This window comes from Ochotona princeps, chromosome 5 (genome assembly GCF_030435755.1).
Source record: "Ochotona princeps isolate mOchPri1 chromosome 5, mOchPri1.hap1, whole genome shotgun sequence".
Classification (NCBI taxonomy): domain Eukaryota; kingdom Metazoa; phylum Chordata; class Mammalia; order Lagomorpha; family Ochotonidae; genus Ochotona; species Ochotona princeps.
Window position 1 is genome coordinate 99,018,777 of NC_080836.1, and position 15,606 is coordinate 99,034,382.

The 15,606-nt window shown below is 43.4% G+C and overlaps 1 protein-coding gene across 1 annotated transcript in view; it reads right to left on the reverse strand.

The window, feature by feature from the left end:
- The window catches only part of COL4A4 (collagen type IV alpha 4 chain), a 123,015-nt gene that overhangs the window by 89,762 nt on the left and 17,647 nt on the right, over positions 1-15,606 (reverse strand). Inside the window, exons 3-4 of the mRNA XM_058664296.1 lie at positions 10,445-10,487; positions 5,101-5,178 (exon numbers count right to left, since the gene is read on the reverse strand). Of these exons, the coding sequence (XP_058520279.1) occupies positions 5,101-5,178; positions 10,445-10,487 (121 nt within the window). The remainder of the gene's footprint in view (positions 1-5,100; positions 5,179-10,444; positions 10,488-15,606) is intronic.

A 15,606-nucleotide genomic window follows, 5' to 3' on the forward strand; every position in this document is an offset into this window, starting at 1 on the left:
CAAGGCCTACGTAGGCCCAAACAGCAAGTAGGATTCCCATGGGAGATCTTGTTACATGAGCTCCACATGTCTCCTTGGCCCGTTTGGAACGTACACAAGGCATCCTACAAGGTAGTAGGCAGGGATAAGCTTGCTGCTCTTTCTCACCCACAAATACTAGATGCAACACCAGATTCGTCACTGTGCCAGGAGCAACGCTGCCCTGTTGCAGTCACTCTTCTGTACAGCTGCTTCTACCATGGTGATTACCAGGACTTGGTAGAAGATCAGAGGTGGGGAGCCTTTCCCTTTACCATACCTCAGGCCTCCAAAACCCTGTTAAGTAAAGTTTCCCCAAGCATCTGCGTAGGAAATCCTACCCCAGAAGACACCCCAATAAGGCTCACAGTTACCGCCAAGACCAGGAATGCTTGAACAGGTTCAGCTGAAGCCATAACCTGCAGGCTGGTGAACAGAAGCTCCCTGGGAAATCTCAGATACTAGGTTTTTAACCTCAGAGCCCATGAAATGACGTCATAAAATGAAATGCAATAAAAAAAATCATAGGAAAATATACTAGGGAAAAAAAAAAGATTGTATCCCACTGCCTCTACAATCACCAGCATGGACAGTCCCATCTTGGGGACATGCCTCACTCAGGATGACCAACTGTCCTATAGATGCACAGCCCGACACCTCAGACATGAACTCATTCATAGAGAATTCCACTATAAAAACCAGTGAGCAGGGAGTTCTTGCAGGAGAAAGTTGTGGCATAAGAGGAGAAAGCCAAAACAGAGTGAAGACCAATTCTTAATAGAACGTAACTGAGTTGTATTTGCTGTGGGACACCAGGATTGTTCAGATCCATCCTGCAGACCCCATGAACAGCGTGTCCTGAGACTCAGCTAATAAAGACACTGAACTTTAGAACTTTATGTTATAAAGATGTTAGTGCTCCCCACATAAATTCCACTGTTATCATCGAACGCAGGCTCTTAGGGGTGAAAATGGAGACATGAAGGGGACTGAAGCAAAATTACACTTTTTTTGGTGATTTAAAATTCCCAAAGAGAAACTTGCTAAGTGTTTGATCTGGTTTGTTCAATCAGAAGAACTAAGGCTGTTCTTGAATTTTAAGCCATTTGACCTCCCTATACGCAGTGTTAGAGCACCACATTATTGTAACAAGTGTCTACTCTCATGCCAGCGGTTAATGCAGAATGTAGAACAGTTCCATCCTGATTTACAAGGACATGGGAGTTCTCCTAAGGACACACAGCTTCCAGTCTCGAAGCCAGTGAAGAAGAACGGGAAATCTTGCCCAATGGCACTCATTCGCTTCCTGAAAGAAAGATGGCAAAGAACTTGGGGAAATGTTGAGCATAGGCACAAGTCCTTTGAGAAAACAGCTGAGTAAAATCACAGGAAACTCCACATCCCTTATCCCATCCATGGGATGTCAGAGCCGACAAGGACAGGACCAGCCATCCTGAGCAAACCTTCATTCCCCCAGGAGAATGTGCTGGACCTAAGGAAAGCTCAAGCCAGGTGAAGTGCAGTCTTCTGTCACTATCCTTGAGATCTTTCCAGAAGGCCATTATACCTTTAAAAGGCTCAAGTGCAACCACAGTTGTATTTGCCGCTGCTGCTCCAAGTGTTTATTTCTGGCTCCTGAAATTCCCAAGAGAATCTCAACTATGTGAGATTATGCATTCACTAACAGGCTTATACTTCAGCGTGTGGGAGAAAGACCGGGGCGGGGGGGGGGGGGGGCGTTGAAACTTCCCTGAAGAAGACTGTTCTCCCATTCCTTTGGCTGTGGCAGATCTGCTAGGTGCTGGCTTGGCTGCCGGCTCAGCTTCCCAAATCCTGTCCAGGCTGTAGTTTGAATTTTAAATTATTAACATATGTATACTAACTCCCTATTACATACAGCATGTGATACTCACAAAGACATAAAAAAAAAGACCCCCAGTTCCCAAAGTGAAGAAACAGACAATTTATACTGTTAGCATGTCCATGATGGGTTAGGAGTCAGGACAAACTCATACATGTGGTCCCATGACCAAGACTGAACACAGGCGTGCATCTAATCGAAAGGATTGGCTTATCTCCACTCAAAACTAACCAAGGCCATTGGGTCAGCCAGGAGAAGGACAACAGAACAGAACCAGTAAGAGCTTGCTGGTAGGCCCTACAAGAGGGATGGCAGCACAGGCCTACGTAAACAGAGAGATCTTGTGGTATCCCTGATGAGCCTTGGTGAGTTCAGGAATGACAGTGCAGGATAGAAATGAGAAGTCATGCAAACAGAAGTGGAGATGGTCACTTTATCTTTGAGAGAGTAAGTGGCCAATTGATGTAGTTGCAGAGGTCAAAGGGCAGGCACAATGACTAGAGAAGTCAAGTGGAGACTCGACTGTGGGCCTCTGATGGTTCAATTCTGAGACCAGGCAAATTCTGTGGCATGAGTCTGTGCCGGAGTCACCTCCCAGCTGCACTTCAAACTCCAGTTCCCATCTCCAGTTGAAATGATGACAGGGCAAGCCTTGTTGGCCGGCCACTGATTACAATGTGGCACTTTTGCAAAGGGCTAGAACACCCTTCCAACTAGGCATAAAGCCATGAGAGAGGAATCACGTCCTTCTTTGGACTGTCTGGCTATACCAGCAGCAGCGCAGCCTTGGGGCAATCCCCCAAAACCTGGAGTGCAGTGTGTTCCTGTTTCCACAAGCTATGCTGAGCCATCTTTGCTGGGAGGAGACTGGCGGGCTGCTCAGGCTCTCACAGGGCCCCCCTCCCAGATCACTCCCCACTTACTCACAGCCCATTCTCCAAGATGCTCAGCTGGGAAACATCAGCACATTTCACAGCCGCACATGGGGAACCTATCCATCTCAGGAAGAGCAGAGCTTCCCTGGAGTGTACACACTGGTCTTGCTGACCACCCAGGAGCAGGGACACATATACACACAGGGCAGGGACAGCACAGCCCCACACGCCTGCAAATGCATCCTCTACGCAAGCACCAGCTTGCAGTTGTTTAATAGCCCACGGAAACCAAAGGAAAGCACATAGGGCAAACATGAGAAAATGGTTGCAAGGTCACGTGGGAGTGCCCACCTGAGTTCACAAAGTTAACGCAAAAACCCAGGTGTTGGAACCTTAAGTAATCATCTTTCCATGATCCCAGAGTGGAAGCCAGACACCTGGACGTGGTTATTGGCTCTGCCACAGGCACCAAGCACGTTAATTAGAACTCTTGCAAGTTCGGGGTCCTTGTGTTGACAGCTGGAAACAGTGATGACTCCTGCCCCCACACAGCAGGCGTGGGCTTAGGTCAGAGGCCCTCAGTGTTGGCACCAGTGGCAGCAGCATACCCGACCTCCAGCCTCAGGACACCAGGAACAATCCCTCCACCCAGCTGTGACAACCAAACATGTCTCAGCATTGCTCAGTGTCGCCTGGGGGCAGGCAATATGACTTGGAGCGGAGAACTACTGAATAGAAAGCTGAGGTTTGTAAGCGCACACAGCACACCTGCCAAAACAACGCTAACCTCATTTAAATTGGGGAAGCCACCAATCTGGCTTCAGCAAGGCAGCTCTCCCCAATCTCCCATGGTCTCCCCATCCCCTTTCTGCGGTAGAACTGAGCCAACCCACAGGGTTGGCAAGCACAAAGCTCTCGAATATAAACCTATTCAGAGTTTATTTTCTATTTACATTTGTGTACAGACAAAAAAATAACCTCACGAGAAAGAAAGGCCTTTTCTCAAAATCAATAATTTGTACTCAGCCTGTAATATTAAGTCATAGCCAGACACACACACAAAACTGAACAGCCTCTACAAATAATATGGACACTGTAATCAGCTGAATGTGCCTCTAAAGTTCATTTGCTAAAATGCTAACCCCTAATGGGGTAGTATAAGATTATAGATAGGGTCTTTGAAAGGTAATTAGGTTATCAGTGGAGTCTTCATGAATGGGATTAGTAACCTCAGGAAAGGGAGCTCAGAGAGCAAGTGAGCTAGCTCTGTCTCTCTCTCCTTTGTCTGACAGATGAAGATGTAATGAGAAGACGGCCATGTGCAACCGGAAGCAGGTTCCCACACACTCCAGGTCCACCAGCTCCTTGATCTTGCACTTCCAGAAGTGTGGGAAAGAGATTTCTGTTGTTTGAGCTCCTCAATCTCTGGAATTTTGTTAAAGCAGCCTTAATGGATGAAGACACACAAAAAATGAGGCATTGATTGAAGTAAAAGTTGTCCAAGGTTTTGAAAACACCTTCCCTCCTTATGAGATCAGGGGAGTATTTTTAATCAAAGAATTATTTGATCTGATACTTCAATGCAATTTAATTCATAGACTGCCAACTGCTGCTGTGAGAATGCAGTGGAGATGAGCACGAGTGTTCAAGAGGTTAGACAGCAATGAAGAGGGTCTCCCTGCGTAGTAGATTAGAGGATCCAACAGTTCGCCAAGAGCACAGTTCTGGGTAGACTCGAATAGACACTAGCGTCTCTGTGCTTTGTTCTCCTGCACGGAAGAAGCAACACAATGACACGGTGGTTGTGTAAAGTCATTGAGCCACAGCATTGTGAATACACAGAACAGTCCCTGCTGCATAATTAGCACACAGGTAATGCAGCCGTCACTCTTAACTAGAGCACCATTGGACTGATTTCAATGGGTGCTACTCAAAAGTTTCATGCTCAAATGTCAGGAAAGACTATTTAAAGCCAAATCAAGCAGGTCTATTTTCTTTCATTCACTGCAATACTCAGTTCTCAGGGTGTTGAACAATGCTGATGTGCTGCAAGATTATCAAGATGTTGACCCAGTATGCACCAAGGAACACGGAGAGCCCCTCTGCACAGATGATTCACAGGACTAGAGCTGCACACAGCGCTGGGTGAATCTGCTTCCCTGATACCTTCCAAGCCTGACATACAGTCCAATATCATTGAGACTGCTTATCCAAATCCAAAAACTATGATTCTGAAAGACAGACATCAGCAGCTGGCAAAACATGCCAAGAATCCAGGCCTGCTTAAGTAGTCACAATGGCTCAAGGCTCAGGTATGCGGCCCATCTTGGGTTTCACATGACTTACCCGAGACCCCTTCTCAGGAAAGCACCGGCACACAGAGCAATCTCTCCCACCGCAAGGACCAGCATATTTCTTTCCACTCTGGAAAACAAAGCATCTGTTTCAGTATACCTGCCCTCATCCTATGGCTGGGTAAATACACTATGACTGGGGCATACATGGCTCAGAATGTATACACTTAAATAAGCACTCTTGGTTTGCCTAACTCACAAGAACCCCACAGCACACTTTAACATTTGAATCTGTGAGATATAAAGACTTAACACCAAAATACATGAAAGTGGCTCAGTAGACAAGGCACAAATCACATGAAGAGAAGCTTCAAGACTGAGGACCTTGGAGGAAGGGAACAAACTTCCTCCTAAAGCCACTTTAACTAGTCTCGTGCTCCACCCCCTTGTAAGACTATCATGCTGTGAACAATCTGAGAGTGTAAACTTCAGTTAGGCAAACCTTAAGTGTATGAAGAAGTCTAGTTCAAGGGGCTAAGTTTGGCATTCTTCCCAGACCCCCTTGTTTTATCTCTAAGGTTAGCTTGAGTATGTCCCTCTCAACCTAGTACAATTCCCCGGTCACAGCCTGGACTTCCAGTGGGAACGGTTCTTCCTGCAATTTGCTGATACTCCAAGGTGGTTTCTGTAACGTGTCTTCAACCAGAAAGCTCCAGAACTTGCACAATATGGGCCTTTTCCCCACTTCTGGCTACATTTTCAGTACTCTCAGGAATCAACACACACATTGTGCAACTCAGCCCCTTGCTCTCAAATATCCGATCTATGTTCCCAGTCATCAGGCACTTCAGCGCAAGTGAAGGCTCAATATTTCCATCAGTGGGTCTGCAGGGATACAGAGGGCCTCTTGTGACCCCTGGCAGTGTGGACAAACAGTGAGTATGCACTCACGACCTGGGTTGTAGGTTGGGAGGAAATGCGAGTCTATGCCCCTAAGTGGTAGTGAAAGTAATTCCAGATGCTAAGAGCTATTTTAACGGGTAAGAATATGCAGGCATCACAATAACCCTTGCCTACTGACGCAGGCCAAGTTTAGCCTTCACAATGTTTATGTATTAACCACACATTTCTGTAGATGTTTTTAAACATAAGGGTTTAAATCTAAACCTCTAGACCAAGGTATGACGGCAAAGATTAAACATTGAATAATATTTGTAATTATGATGGAAAACACATATAACACAAAAATATCCACCGGTGTACGTTCAATACACACAAATAAATGTAAACATGTATAGAAATGTATGTCTATGTGTAAGGCAGGGTGAAACTCTATCCAGCATATGTATTCCTGTCCAATCGTATAATTTAGATCTCTAGAGGAATAATATGCTCCGTAAGCATGAATGAAAAAGATATCTTTATAGACAGAATTCTCATGAATCATTAAAAGTGTATAATGATTTGAAACTTGACCAAGACCCAAACAACTATATAATTTAACAAACGTGTTTTCAGTTTCAGAAGTGCATGATGCATCTTGATGCTTGTTAACATAGTCTTGTGCGAATACAGACATGAAGTTCAAATCCCTAAGAAGTTGGAGCCAGCTGCGGAGTCCAGGGTCAGATCAGGACAGCGTGAAAGCACCTAACCGATTCTCAACACCCGAGTTCATTCCAGGTTAGAATTCATGACTACGGGTTTGCTGAAACATCAAAATAATCAGAGAAAACGGTCAGCTGATTAGATGACTTGATAAAAAGCAAGTGTGTTGTTATTGTTACTTATGATTGCCAAGTGTCACAGAGATGTTTGTGGCAATATTGCATTTCAGAGGAGAATCAGTTTAAGACAAATGAGCAGATTCTAACACAGAAAGAAGAATAGTCACAAAGTTCTGACTTAGACCAGTTTAAAAATATGCAAGATGTGATTTTAATCTCCATATGTTTTTTTCTCCATTGATATATCCCAATGCTCATTGAAAGGAGGGGTAATTTACAAAGGAAGTGTCGGAAGTACAGTGTGTAAACCCACTAAAAACCTACAGATGGTGTCCTAGGCAACCACACACGCAAAATAAAAGCACATTCATTGGCTGAGAACATGCATATACCCTCAAAAACCTGACACTCTTCTTCAAACGAAGATGAAATCATTAGGTATGTATCTCAGACATTAAAAAAACTAAAACTACATTTATTTATTTGAAAGGTAATGGAGGGACAGAGAATGAGAAACTTCCATTGGTTGGTTCACTCCTCAGATGGACACAACAATCATAATAGGGCCAGGCAGAAGCAGAGAGAGGAATTCTATTGAAGTCTCTCACACTAGAGGGAGAGGCCCAAACACTTGGACCAGCATCTACTGCAGTCCTAGACACATTAGCCAAAAACGACATTGTTAGATGATTAATCTGACCTTGGACGGGGACTCAAACTGGGCCTTGAACCAGCCTCTAATATGGGATATTAACCTCAAAAAGAACCCATGGCACTGACCGCTACCTCAGGCATTTCTAAGAAAATATTTGTGGCATAAAAAGTTTAAGGAAGGAATAGGGATGCATGATGGCTCAATTGGCTAATCCTCCACCTCCGAAGGCCAACATCCCATATGGGCACTGGTTCATGTCCTAGCAGCTCCACTTCCCAACCAGCTCCTTACTTGTGGCCTGGGAAAACAATGGAAGACGGCCTAAAGCCTTGGGACCCTGCACCTGCATGGGAGAATTGGCTCCTGTCTTCGAATTGGCTCAGCTCTGGCATTTGTGCCCATTTGGTGAATGAATCAGTGGATGGAAGACGCTTCTCTCTCTGTTTCTCTTTCTCTGTAATCCTTCGTTTCCAGTGAAAATAAATCTTAAAAACAAAGAAAGGAAGTTTTTAACATCTATAAGCAATCCTTCCTACTTTTTTTTACCACTATTTTCTTTTCTTTTTTAAAAGATATATTTATTTTTCATTGAAAAATCAGATACACAGAGAGGAGGATAGACAGGAAGATCCTCCATCTGGTGATTCACTCCCCAAGTGGCCGCAAGGGTCGGAGCCTAGCCAGGCATCTCCTGTGGGTCCCTCGTGCGGGTGCAAGGTTCCAAGGCTTTGGCCCGTCCTCAACTGCCTTCGCAGGCCAGAAGCAGGGAGCTGGAAGGGAAGCGGGGCCACCGGGATTAGCACTGGTTCCCATACGGGATCCTGGTGCTTGCTAGCTGAGGATTCCAGCCACTAGGCTCCGGCACCAGGCCCCTCTATTTTCTTTTTTGAAAAGTAATGTGGACACATTTCCATAAGAAGTTCAAAATCGTATAACAGGAAATGAGGTTTACTTTTCCAGTTTGGGCACTATGTCCTTCTCCTCAAATCCATGTCTGGTCATTAACAACCATGCTCACTCACACAGACACATGGCATACACACACACCCGGTGACTGCCACTGTGCTTACTTCTATCTAGCTGGTGGATTGTATTGGACATTTTTGCATTCCCGTAATCATATGCCTTTGAAATCCTTTTGAAGTCAGTCAGATAGTAGCTATTCATCAGTTTCCTGTTCTCCTCAACTTATTAAGGAACATGTAGGTAGTTCCATTTTGCTACTGAACACTGCTCAGAAATTAAGTTTCCTATACAATTTACCTCTGTACATGTCACAATGAACATGTATGATACACTGCAAAAAAAGACACATTTCTATATCAGTGGATATTTGCATTTGAAATCCTGATAGATGAGAGCAGGAATTTAGCTTGGTTGTTGAGATACCTGCATCCCACACTGAAGTATCTGGGCTTAATTCCTAACTCTGGCACCTGATTCCTGCTTCGTCAACACAGATAGTAGGAAGTGGCAGTGACTACCCAAGTTTGGATCCTGCCACCGACATGGGAGACATACGCAGCACTCCCAGCTCCCTTAGTCAGCTCTGGCCCAGTATAAATCATTGCCCTCATTCGGGGAGTGACCCAGCAGGCAGGAGCTCCAGATGCAGCTCACTCTCATTCACTTTCTCTTTCCCCCAAATAAATAGTATTTAAAAATTAAACCTCATCTGTAATACCAAATTGCATTCCATAAATATTCCATCAATCTGTAACTGCCTTTAAAATCCAACTATATATAATACAGACACTCCCTTGTGAGATCTCACAGTGGGCGGGTACAGGATACAACAGCCCTTGGTTCAAGAACTGCACTCACATGTATGGAATATGAGAAAATAAAGGAGGGGCAAGTGCTGTGGTCTAGCTGGCTAAGCAGTCCTCTACAGCATCAATATTCCATACGGGCACAGGTTCAAGTCCTGACTGTCCCACTTCTGTTCCAGTTCCCTGCTAACAAGCCTGGGAAAGCAATGGAAAATGACACAAGTTCTTGGGCCCCTGCACTCATGTAGAAGACCTAGAAGATGGATGCTCCAGGTACCTAGCTTCAGACTGACCAGCCCCAAATGTTGCAGCTTTTGAGGGAGTGAACCAGTGGATAAAAATACTCTGTGTGTGTGTGTGTGTAAGCCTCTGCCTCTCCCTCTAACTCACCTTTCACATAATAAATACATTTTTTTCAAAAGAAAAAAGTAAAATCCAGGACACTGCAGACTTTTTAATAGAAAATACATGTAAAAACCAGAAAAATCAAGTAAGAGAAATAGAAAAGCTACACTAGCATGTGTCCCATGTGTTGGCTTTTTTCAGGCAATGCTCTCAAATGCTTATGAACAGAGTTGGGAAAAGCCCCATGACAACTCTTAGCACAGAGGAAGCTGTAACTCGAATAGGGGATGGGTCCTCAACAGAACCAACGGCCATGGCTTCTCATTGGTTGATCCAGGTGCTTGCTGTGTCGCACTGGTAGGAAAGGGGGAACGGAGTGGCTTTAAAAAGACCTATGGTCATCTCAGCCAGCACAACTGGACGGTTGGGTTCGGGTTATGGACAGGTGACGATGTGTTCACAAGGCCAACCAGAGTTACAGAGTAACTCCGGAGTTCATAGCTCACATTCTTTAAAGAGGATGCAGAGCAAAGACAGCTTATTATGGAATGTTCTAGACTCATCTTTCCCTAGAGCTGAAAAGTTCAGCTTCAATCTTATGCTTTTTGACTTAATCTTGAGATGGCCCAGCTGCGACCTGCCCATTCCCCAAAACATTTTAAGAAATTATTATGCTAATCATAAAATTTTTAAAAATCTCTAAAACCTAGGCAGTTCAGCAGCCAGATTTGACTATAAAACACAAAATAAAACAAAGTTCACCTAACATAATCCTTCATTTATAGATGAGAACACTGAATGCCAGAATGACCTAGTTTAATGTGAAACAAACAACAAAAAAAACCATTCCAATAAAGTGAGTTTTCAACATCCAATAAGTGCTAATTAGGTACTTACCCCATATGCATGCTGAATAGAAAAGAAGATAAGTACCAGTGACCTATCAAAAAACAAAAATTCAGATTAATTTTGAATTGTCCATTTTCATGTGAGTCAGGCTGCCGCCGCCAACGTATCTGTCTTGGCAACCCGATGGTTACCCTCTCCCTGAAGGACTTTGCCGCCTTTCCTCTTTGAATAGCTTTTAGGGACCCTGAACATCCTCTGACCATGGGGACATCTGAAGGTGAAGCCAGATGATGGTGAAAGAGATGACCCCCTGAGTGAAAACCAGAGGAGCCTGGGAAGAAGATGGCTTCACACACGGACAGCATGTCTCCCAGGCAGCATCTGGAACAGACAGGGTGGGAAGGAAACTGCCTGGGCTGGAGGCTTCCGGAGGGGAGGAGACACAAAATGAATTTAAAAGAGGAGGGGAGCCCAAGGTCTTCTACATGAGGCAGAATTCTGAATGGGGTTTAAAAAACCAGTATAATAAATTTTAACAGAGAAAACCTACAATCAAACAGACACTGGGGTTGACGCTGCAGTGCAATAAGTTAAGACACTCTGCTCATGATGTCAGCAGTTTATATCATAGGCGTGATTAGAGTCCCGGCTGTTCTGTTTCTATTCCAGCTCCTGGTTGATGTGCTGGGGAAGGCAGTGGGAGACGGCCCAAGTGCTTGGGTCCCTGCCATCCAGGCAGGAGATCCGGAAGAAACTCCTGACTTCAGACTGGCCCAAATCTGGCTGTTGTGGCCATGTGCGGAGTGAACCAGCTGATGCAAGATTTCTTCCCTCCCTGTCTTTGTCATTCTACCTTTCTGATAAATAAACCAAACCTATTTGAAATTTTTTTAAAAAAAGTGCTCACTAGGTCTTGGTCTGTATTTCCTGGGGCTTAGATCTGTCAGACAACTTCCATCTCCACCCACTGCTGGTTAATACACATCCATTTAGAGTTAACGCTACAGGTGATCATACTGAGGACATCATGGGGATCTGAAGTTTTTCTGGCAGAATACCTCATTGCCACTCAGTGTCCTGCCGACCTCACAGGCACGACGCGGTGCTCAAACTTTGCCGGCCTTTTCTTCTCTTTTAGAAGATTCCTCAACGCACGTGAGTTCCAGTGTGTAGGGTCTGTATGTGTCAAATATAAATACCTCTCTTAGAACACAGTTTGCATTGTGATATCGAAAATTATTACTTTCATTATTCACAATAATGAAAATAATTTCTAACAGAAAACTATAATAGTTTTATAGTAATATTTCCATAATGATGGATAACCAGAATAAATATCAATTTCTACCCTTAGAAATATCATGTAATTAGATGTCATATACAAATTTTTGAGAAACAACGAGTATACATATTTTGTGCATATTATATTTTATAGTTGAAAAACAGCCTTCATTTTGCTAAATGATCTTTTTTTCTTCTATCGACTCTTTCCCTCAAAAATACAAGTTATAAATTTGATCACATGCATGTTGGTGAAACTATAAAAGGATAATTTCTAATATAGCAATACAGATTTTGCACACAAAGAACAGATACATATAAAAAGCCTGCTGTGTAAAATCATGCAGTTATACGGAAAACGATGCTAGCAATCCTTTCCAAAGGAGTTACCGTATAACCCAGCGTTTCCACACCTAGGGAATCGCCCAAGAGAACTGACAACAGGTGTCCACATACACACTTGTGATAAGCACTCACAGCGGCATTTTCATAATAGCCAGAAAGTGGAAACAGCCCAAATGCCAGTAAGTGCATGACCAGGTAGGCCAAGCGTGATTCACCCACATGATGGAACACATTCGGTCCTCAGCAAGAATGTAGTATTCATATGTGCTAAAACACAGAGAAGGTGTAAAACCACGCTACTGAGTGAACAAAGCTGAAGTTCCATGCACAGGAAGTGCTCAGAATAGGGAAGTCTGGGCCCAGTGCGGTAACCTAGCAGCCAAATTCTCACCTTGTATGTGCCAGGATCCCTTATGGGTGGCAGTTCATGTCCAGGCTACTCCACTTACCTTCTTGCTCCCTACTTGTGGCCTGAGAAAGCAGTAGAGGAGTACCTAAACCCTTGGACCCTGTACGAGCATGGGAGATCTGGAGGAAGCTCCTGACTCCTGGCTTTGGATCAGTTCAGCTCTGGCCATTGCAGCCACCAGCTGATGGAAGATCTTTGTCTCTAATCTCAGTAAATCTGACTTTCCGATAAAAATAAATAAATCTTTACAAAAAGGAGTAGGGAAATTCTTAAACAGCAGTGAAAAGCTGCATGATTGTCACGGGTGAGAGGAGGAAAAGATTCAAAGGCACAAAATCTCTTCTTTGGAATTTGGAAATTTTCTAGAATTATATTGATGATCGTACATCATTATAAATATGCTACAGTCCATCAAACTGCAGAATTTAAAGGCATTTAAATGGGAATTTTACTTTATGAATTTTACTTCAAAAAAAAGCAAAATATTTTTAAATTTGTATGAAAGGACTCTTTAGTGTAATCCAAGATCTATTTGGCTGCAAGAACTGAAATGTCTCATTTTTAAAGCGTTGGCTTCACTAAAGGAGTGTCCCTAAGAGAACTGGGCAGAGAAGGAAAGTGAGAGGGTTGAGGGCCACAAGCTATTTTTACATTCTGGATAAAAGCTGAGTAAACTAATTCAACGCTGAAGCAGTTGAACAACATTCCACAGAGTCAACATCAAGCAACAACAGTCACTTAGAATACCCTGAATTGGTCATCCCTAAATCTGTAATTGTAAATATTGATAGCTATATTGGAAAGCATTTCAATAGCTATATTGGAAAATATCTATATTGCAAAAGTTTGTCTCGATTAAACAAATTATTATTTTGGAAGAAAGATGCAAACTGCTTTGAATCACTTAAATTCTATTTGCTATTTTAAACAAATAAGAAACAGTTTAAAAATAGAGAGAAACAGACATTTACATTTTAATCCATGATGCTATACATGATACAATTAAGCTAAACACACACACACACACACTGCAGTAAAGGGTGTACAGAGACTTATTAAAACAGGAGTTGGTTGGCCCCTTTGCAAAGAGAAGAATTGCCTGATTATGATCTGTAGACTCGTAGTAGCTTTTAATTGGACAGACAGAGGGACGGAGGGAGCAGGGATGAGTGAATGTCATCCCTCAGAAATCTAACTGGTCTACATTAGCCAAAGGCAGAAAAGACACTGCCTTGTGGGAGTGGCTAAGGTATTCTCATTTCCATACAATTAGTTATCACATATATCCTATGAAAAATGTGATTTCTGTCTTTTTTAGTGCACAAAGTAGCCCAGTGCCATTTTACATATGGAATACAGCAAATGGTCCGTATGTAAATGTTGGGTAAATGACACCGCAGAAAAGACTTGTAGGCTTGTGGAATGAGATTCAAGCACATTTCACAGGGAGTGTAAAAGGAGTCTGACTTTAAACATGAGTGAAAAAATGTTAGGAGGGTAAAGGAGAAAACTGAGGGGGGGAGGTGATCATAATGGCTTGGGTTGCTGTGATAAAATGCTGGCAGGAGCCCTTGTGTGCAGTGTTGTCCATTTGGAGTCACCCAGTCCTGACTATGATTTGTACCCGTGTACTAGAACAGCATGGATGCCTTCCAGCAGCGTGTGCAAAGTCACGATGCTGAGAAACAACAGGAACAGGGTTCCCGATTCTTGATGTGCGCCGTCTCTCCCTGGAGCCCTGCAGTGTCCACACCGCTCTGCTCTTGCATCCTGGAGGAACTTTAAGACATGCACCCTTCTCTGAGTTGCCATCCTCTCTTTAGATAGTTTCAAACAATACAGTATCTGTGATACTACAAATAATACCCTTGAAAATGACACTGTTAGGGCAAGACTTTGGGGGCCCTCATTAAATGACAAGGTCACAGCAATTTTGTTTTCATCACTGTCCCTTTGCTGTCTTCATATACACTCCTGATCAGCCAAGAGCTTCACATTGCTGGTTTTCTCTGATTTTTCTTTCACTCTCCACTCACTCTAGTGCAATGCATTTTTACACTTGAAAAATACTATTTTGATCATCTGCATACTTCTGAAACAAACCTCTTCATTTAAATTGAATAATTTTACTCTCTAGGATGGTGTCTTTAACTCATCAGAAAATGCAATTAAATTTAAATCTTGATAATTATTATGCATTAGAAATAAAACTTTATTGGGAATGTAGTTCTCAGTAAATAAATTCGGTTCTTTGCTTCTAAATTTAATGCTAACTCACTAATTCTTCCCACCAGAATGACACAGTTTAAGCAATCACAAAACTCATTTTTATTTCAAAATCTATAAGTTCTAATGAACTTTTTCAACATAAATAAGAATCTGTGAAAGGAAATAAGTTGTTACATAAATGTCACTCAATTCTTCACTCTTTTACTTTGTAAACTGCATGGTTGAATGTCTGTGTCCCCAAGGTCATTTGTTGGATCCTACTTCGGAATGTGCTGGTGTTAAGTAGTGGGGAATCTGTGAGGTGGTCCCATCATGAGACTGAAGTCCTCAGCAGGGCCTTTGAAAAGAGGTCCAGTGGTGGGCCCAGCGCAATAGCTCAGTTGCTAAAGCCCTCGCCTTGGATGCACCGGGATCCCATATGGGTGCCGGTTCTAATCCTGGCAGCCCTGTTTCCCATCCAGCTCCCTGCTTGTGGCCTGGGAAAGCAGTCGAGGACGGCCCAAAGCCTTGGGACCCTGCACCCACGTGGGAGACCCAGAGGAAGCTCCTGGCTCCTAGCTTTGGATTGGCTCAGCTCCGGCCATTGTGGCCGTTTGAATCATCAGATGGAAGATCTTCCTCTCTGTCTCTCCTCCTCTCTGTAAAAAACAATTTGGTCATTTACCGTCAAGAACTGTGAATGCTCTGCCAGTTGACATGCTGTCCTTCACTAACAATGAAAACAGAAAGTTCGAAATACTCTAACCCACCTTACATGGCACCAATAAGTAAAGCTCTTGGCTTCCTGTTTGTTCTCTGCACAAATGCTTATATTGCCCCTCGTTAGCCCCACACACAGTTTTTAAACTCAGAGATTTGGGATGGGGAGGGAGAAATGGCCTTTCTTTTGAAAATTAGAAAGAAATTGTGAAAAAGGAGACAGGAGCTATTTTTCAGACAGAGCATC